The sequence below is a fragment of the Hoplias malabaricus genome, chromosome 12 (assembly GCF_029633855.1).
Source record: "Hoplias malabaricus isolate fHopMal1 chromosome 12, fHopMal1.hap1, whole genome shotgun sequence".
Classification (NCBI taxonomy): domain Eukaryota; kingdom Metazoa; phylum Chordata; class Actinopteri; order Characiformes; family Erythrinidae; genus Hoplias; species Hoplias malabaricus.
In genome coordinates, this window is record NC_089811.1 from 40842809 (window position 1) to 40850128 (window position 7320).

Sequence of the window (7320 nt, forward strand, 5' to 3'; positions counted from 1 at the left end):
AGGGTTAAGTTCTAGGCTGTGACTCCACCTCCATCTCCACCTACCTGTGGAAAAAAAACACAAGCTGTTGTTTTTCTCTCTCTTCTCCATCGATGGCAGGCCAACAGGTTTTGCGCTCCACTCAGCTGGCTGCAGGAAGGTGCTTCCTTAGGTCCACCACAGCAAGTCTGGGCTCAAGGAGGTGGACAGGGGAAAATGCTGCTGCAACTTTCCCACTACAGGGCAGCCCTGGAAAGATCAGGACCCAGGCTGACCTCCCTCAGATCACTCTGCCCTCTTTAATCTACAGGGTCCTCTTTAAAGGCTATTACAATCGTATGCATGAGCTGCAGGTACAGTAAATATATTGAGCGAGGTAGCTTTCAATATTTTAATAGTAGTTTAATAGTAGTTTAATAGCAGGTGAGGCAGACATTAGGCAGCAAGTAAAAGGTTTCCTCTTCCTCGCCCTCCTAAATGTTATTTCTGTGGATCAGATTAGTGTTGCTCTGTTCTTTTCCTCAGCTGTATGAAAGGAAGCTGTACGGACCCATGTTTAGAGGGATACCTGAACAGGTACAAACCATTGCTCTGTGCACTGTGGAATTGCTAGAGGAGCTGCTGAGGAAAGAGGAGAAGTTCCCTTGCAGAGGAGACATGGCTGTTTGGACTGAATACCGAGATATAAATGACTTAGGCTATGGTCCCTTTACTGAGTAAGACAAGTGAACTATTTCGAGCATTTACTCTGTAAACACTGTTCCATAAACTGCTGATTGGAGTTAAAGTTCAGTCTTGTGACTGGAGTGGAATAAATTGGTTATGTAACATGAATTAGTATCAGATTTCCCTGTAGTTCAATGGAGAAAAAAACATACACAGCAAACAGGTCATTACCCACTGCACACGTTTTTTCTTATACATTCAAATATAAATATGGAGCTTTATTTGTATCTTTTAATAGTGCCATTGGCCCTTTTGATTTTGTAAGCATAAAAAAAGCGTTAGCATTTCTTGATATTTTATGAGATTTTGTCATGAATCCAAAAAAATGTTTCACTTTTTTTCTACTAGAGAAGGGGAGAAGTGGTACAAACTCAGAGCCGTGCTGAATAAACGAATGCTTCATCCTAAAGACTCTGTGAAGTATGAGAGTGTGGTTAACAGTGTAGTAACTGATTTTGTGAAAAGGATTCACTACTTGCGCCAGATGAGCCCCACTGGAGACCTGGTGCCTAATATGTCCAATGAGCTGTATCATTTTGCACTGGAAGGTATTGGCAGGCTATAATTTATCTAGTCTGATTTAAAAATTTTGTAGTATTTATTATTTAAACCAGTGTTTTTCCAGCTTTAGCCCTGAAGGAACCCTGCCCCGGATGTTTTAGTGGTTTCCCTGATTTAGCACACACAGGCGGCATGGTGGCGCAGCAGGTAGTGTCACAGTCACACAGCTGGAGGTTGTGGGTTCGATTCCCGCTCCAGTTGACTGTCTGTGAGGAGTGTGGTGTGTTCTCTCTGTGTCTGCGTGGGTTTCCTCCGGGTGACTGTATGTGAGGAGTGTGGTGTGTTCTCCCTGTGTCTGCGTGGGTTTCCTCTGGGTGATTGTCTGTGAGGAGTGTGGTGTGTTCTCTCTGTGTCTGCGTGGGTTTCCTCCAGGTGACTGTCTGTGAGGAGTGTGGTGTGTTCTCTCTGTGTCTGCGTGGGTTTCCTCCGGGTGGCTGTCTGTGAGGAGTGTGGTGTGTTCTCTGTGTCTGCGTGTGTTTCCTCTGGGTGCTCCGGTTTCCTCCCACAGTCCAAAAACACACGTTGGTAGGTGGATTGGCGACTCAAAAGTGTCCGTAGGTGTGAGTGTGTGTGTGTGAGGGTTACAGATAATGAATGAATGAATGAATGAACAGGACTTTAACATCACTGTTTTACCTTAAATGGTAAATTAATTGTTTGTACCATTAGTGACAGTAATGAATCATTGGTTCCCTCCGGACCAAGGTTGAGAAACACTGGTTTAAACAAATGACAATACTGGGAATGTACAAGTAGTGAAGGTAAACCACTTTCTTCTATGATCTGGAGCATTAACTTGGTGTGTTCCTATTTCTGCTTCATTCAGGGATTTCTCGCATACTATTTGAAACTCGCATTGGCTGCCTGGAAAACACAATCCCACCTGAAACCCAGGACTTCATTAACTCCATTGCCACAATGTTCACCTATAACACGCCTGTGTCTCTTCTACCCAAGTGGACCCGCAATTACTTGCCATTCTGGGGGCGCTTTATCAGTGGCTGGGATGGCATTTTCAAGTTTGGTGAGCTGATGGAGATCTATTTAGAAGAACCGTTTCTCTTTGATCTCTTGTAATCTTTTTTTAAAACCTAGAAAAATGCAAAAATTTCATGTGTATGATTTTAAATAGAAGAAATACTGACTTGATTTGGTACAGCCTGCAAGTTAATTGATAAGAAGATGGAGGACATTCAGAGACGTCTGGATGCCAATCAAGTTGTTGAAGGAGAGTACCTCACTTACCTTCTCTCCAACAACAACATGACCCTAAAGGATGTATATGGGAGTGTCACTGAGCTGTTATTGGCAGGGGTGGATACTGTAAGTACAGCAGGGGATTTTGTAGAAACCAGTAGGTATAAGCCAGTGTTTTCTCCACCCTGGTCCTGGCAGAACGTTGTCCTGCACATTTTAGAGGTATCCCTACTTTAACACACCCAGTGCACCTCTGAAAGAACTTGTTGATTAACTGAATCAGGTGTACTGGGAGAAGAGAACGCAGGGCAGTGTGCCTCCAGGAACAGGGTTGAGAAATACCCCTCTAAAACATTCAAACACTTCAGAAACACCATGGCTTGAAGTCACACAGAAAGAGGTGTGCAGCAGCTCACTTTCAAACACCATACATCTACCTCCTGTCTCATTCACATGTAAGAAAACACCCTACAGCTACACTGATATTTACTCTGGCGTGTCCTCTGGCTTCATCTACCCTTTTTTGTTGGAAATATACTATATGTCTTTCCTTATTTTCTTTGTTAAGAGGGATGCAGCCCTCTCTGCCTTCATTCTTCAGGTACATGTGGAGTCTCAGTGTGGGTGCATGGGGGCAGAGTGATTTAGTAGACTGGCTGGGTAGCCATGCACTTGGAATGAACCAAATGATTGGACTGAGTTTTTACAGTCCTGTGGCTTATATAGAAAATATAGAGTCTTTTTTGTTTATTTCATCATAAAACATCATATATTCAGTTTACTGATTACTATTGGAGGCGGCACGGTGGCGCAGCAGGTAGTGTCTCTGTCACAGCTCCAGGGACCTGGAGGTTGTGGGTTCAATTCCTACTCCGGGTGACTGTCTGTGAGGAGTGTGGTGTGTTATCTCTGTGTCTGTGTGGGTTTCCTCCGGGTGACTGTCTGTGAGGAGTGTGGTGGGTTCTCTCTGTGTCTGCGTGGGTTTCCTCCGGGTGACTGTCTGTGAGGAGTGTGGTGTGTTCTGCCTGTGTCTGCGTGGGTTTCCTCCGGGTGACTGTCTGTGAGGAGTGTGGTGTGTTCTCTCTGGGTCTGCGTGGGTTTCCTCCAGGTGACTGTCTGTGAGGAGTGTGGTGTGTTCTCTCTGTGTCTGCGTGGGTTTCCTCCGGGTGACTGTCTGTGAGGAGTGTGGTGTGTTCTCTCTGTGTCTGCGTGGGTTTCCTCCGGGTGACTGTCTGTGAGGAGTGTGGTGTGTTCTCTCTGGGTCTGCGTGGGTTTCCTCCGGGTGCTCCAGTTTCCTCCCACAGTCCAAAAACACACGTTTAGGTGGATTTTTGAGTCTGAATGTGTGAGTGTGTGTTGTCCTGTGAAGGACTGGCGCCCCCTCCAGGGTGTATTCCCGTCTTGCGCCCAATGATTCCAGGTAGGCTCTGGACCCACCGCGACCCTGAACTGAATAAGGGTAACAGATAATGAATGAATGAATGATTGCTATTGGGATGTAAAGTGTATTTCAAGAAATATCAGAAAAACAGTTCTTAAAACAAACCACACACTCCAGTTTCAACTAGATTTAAATAATGTTGCTACATTCATGAACACATTGTGTGAGTGCTTTACCATCCAAAATTCCAAGTGAAATTAAAGATATTAATTGCTCATTTATCAACTTTGCTGCAGTACGTGCCTCTGCTTTTTCTGGGAAACTTCAGCTTAACGTGGCAGCATTCACTAATTATTACGGGTGTCTACAAACAATGGACAGAAAGTGTATGTTCTAAATTGCTGCTGTAGACAAAACAGTCAAACTGTAGAGTCAGGGTGTACGGTACTGTACAATACTGACAATAATAGCAAAATGTACACCTGTTTGTTCTTTTTTTGTTCATTAAGACCTCCAATACCATGCTGTGGGCCTTGTATCTGCTGTCGCGTGATCCAAAGATACAGGACACGCTATATCAAGAAGTGACGAACACCATCAAAGGAGACAGAATTCCAACAGCTGAGGATATTATCAATATGCCTTACCTTAAAGCTGTCATCAAGGAGACACTCAGGTAGAGTTTTTGAAGAAAGTGTTGTTTACAACATTGTCAACGTTTAGCATTGGAAACATAAGAAATTCTACGTGGTCTTATACTAATTTTGTTATAAACATCTATTACTTTCTAGTGACATTAGTCTCATAAATCCAAAAGCATGTAGATATTAAAATTTTATTTTTAACAAACTTTCAGCAAACTACACAGTTATTTACACGCAGAACAAATGTACACATGCTAACAAACAGCCAGAAAACAAAATGCATTCTGCTTCATTTATTCGCAATGTACTTTAACTATGTCCTGGTGTGTTATTACAGGATGTACCCCGTTGTTCCCTTTAATGCTCGGACTCTGACAAGTAGTGATGCAGTTATTGGAGGACACTTCTTCCCCAAAAACGTACTGCATTATTCTTCATCTCTATAACTTCATAACCCTTCACACACTGACCTTGTGTCTAATCAGTGACTTTTCTGAACAGACCACATTTGTAATCTACCACTACGCAATCAGTCAGGATGAGAGGATCTTCCCTGAACCGTGGGCCTTCAAGCCTGAACGTTGGTTGAGAGATGGTAGGGTTAGGCCTAACCCATTTGGATCCATCCCATTTGGGTTCGGAGTGAGAGGGTGTGCTGGCCGACGCATTGCTGAACTGGAGATGCATCTGTCTCTGGCGAGGGTAAGTCACAAGATGAATATTTTACTTAGTTATAAACTGATATCATCGAAGCACTTTCACGATATAATATCTTCTTGTTTGTAAAGGTATGACTGCATTTTTATTTACGTCAGGGGTGTCAAACCAGATCCACGGAGGGCCGTGTGGGTGCAGGTTTTCTTTCCAACCACGCAGAAGCCACACCTCATTCCACCTGTTTTTAATCATTGGATCTAATCAATAGATCTTGACTTTCAGTAGTGTGGGGCTTTTGCGCGGTTGAAAAGAAAACCTGCACCCACACGGCCCTCCGTGGATTTAGTTTGACACCCCTGATTTACGTTATAGCATCTCATCGGTGATCATCAAAAGTTGAAGGTACTGAAATGTTGCATTTTATTCCCGTCCAGGTTATCAAATTGTTTGAAGTGAAGCCTGACCCAAGAGTTGGAGACGTAAAAACAATCAATCGCACTGTGCTTGTTCCAGACAGGCAGGTTAATTTTTACTTTCTCGATCGTAAAACAACTTAGTCATTGTCACAGTTTTAGAGGGACTTGTTAGTGAGGCTATTGAGAATCACATGTAGTTTACAACACTCTGGTACATTGGGGTTAAATATGGTCAACAGCCATAAACATCACTCATTTGTTTCTCTATCTTGAAATGTACAGTCCATATTTATATAAGTTCTTTCCAAATAACTCTAGCACACTGGGGGTAAAATATGATTAAGAGCCAATGAATATCACAGTGAACTATTTCTGTCTTGAAATGTAGCTTTCAAATGAAATGTATTTTGTTAATTAAATGTATGAGTAAATGTAAGAGTATTAGTATTAGTCAATAAAATAAATTAAAGAGTTTTGTTGTCATTGTGTTTCCTCTGGGTGCTCCAGCACCTTCCCTCAATCCAAGAACACATGATCAGGATGCAGTAATTACAGTAAACGAAGGAATGAATCAGAGACATGTAGCACGACAATAAACATAACTGAAGTTACAGGTACTGTAGTACCACACCAAGAATAATTATAGCTACAAAGAAGAGTTCAAATGTGTCATGGCTGAGCATTTCAGAATTACATTTAAAGGTTCCAAAGCTCATTCCGACAGCCAGGGTTTTGTACAATACCTTTCTGGTAATCTGTGAAGTCTAACACCCAAATACAGAGGGTGGTACCTGCCCTTTACCCTGGTGTGTCTGTATAAGGAAGAACTACGTGTGCACAGTGTTGGTGTGTGCACATCTAGCTTGTTCTCGCGCTCCTAGGGAAACAGAGGTAAACATACTGACAGGACTTTGAAAAGGGTTTTGACAAACACAAGGCAAAAATTGGCTTTTTTAAGCAAATAAACATTTACTGCTCAGATAAATAGCTTTTTAAATCTCACTCCAGGGTCCTGGGGTTGTGGGTTCAAGACCGACTCTGGGTGACTGTCTTTGAGGAGTTTGGTGTGTTCTCCCTATGTGTGTGTGTGTGTGTTATTTCCTTGGGGCTTAGGTTTTCTGCCATGGTCCAAAATCACATGTTGGTAGGTGGACTGGCTACTCAGAGTGTCCATAGGCATGAGTGTGTGAGTGTGTGTTGCCCTGTGATGGAGTGGGCCCCCTCCAGTGTGTGTTCCTGCCTTGTGCCTAGTGATTCCAGGCAGGCTCCGGACCCACCATGAACCTGAACTGGATGAGTGGATACAGACAACAGATGAATGAATGAATGGGGGGGTGGAGGTCACGCCCCCCGCTGCCGTTGTGTTCTTAGCTGAACCCATGTGTGCTTTTATGTCCTTTACACCTTTATTTGCTGCACAAAACATGGGAATTTCTTTTTTAATTCATCAGAGAACTTACATTTCCGTTTCGGCACAGCTGCTCGAGATGAGGGGGGGTACATGAGCTTTGCCTGACGTAGACAAGGACTACTGACGTACAGACTGACCAATTAAATGTTTACAGAGAAGGTTATCGACCAATAACGGTAGCTCTACAGTCAGACCGTCCAATCAGAAGATTCTAGGCTACTTCACCACGCCCCCTTCTCACTCAAGTGAACCAATCGGAGTAGGGGAGGGCGGGACTAGTTTGTGAACGAAACTTCTGGAAGTTCTATGTAAGCTCTAGAAAAACAACATCCTGGACGTTTGTGAAAT

At 43.4% G+C, this 7320-nt stretch overlaps 1 protein-coding gene across 1 annotated transcript; it reads left to right on the forward strand.

Annotated features, from left to right (window-relative positions):
• The first annotated feature begins 92 nt into the window (after nucleotides 1-92).
• Nucleotides 93-5920, forward strand: LOC136710448 (sterol 26-hydroxylase, mitochondrial-like). The gene is made up of 9 exons (XM_066685947.1): nucleotides 93-332; nucleotides 505-695; nucleotides 1054-1253; nucleotides 2093-2290; nucleotides 2426-2589; nucleotides 4354-4520; nucleotides 4826-4907; nucleotides 4990-5190; nucleotides 5580-5920. The coding sequence occupies exons 1-9, from the start codon at nucleotides 93-95 to the stop codon at nucleotides 5700-5702; spliced, it is 1566 nt and encodes a 521-aa protein (XP_066542044.1). The 3' UTR covers nucleotides 5703-5920.
• The last annotated feature ends 1400 nt before the right edge of the window (nucleotides 5921-7320 follow it).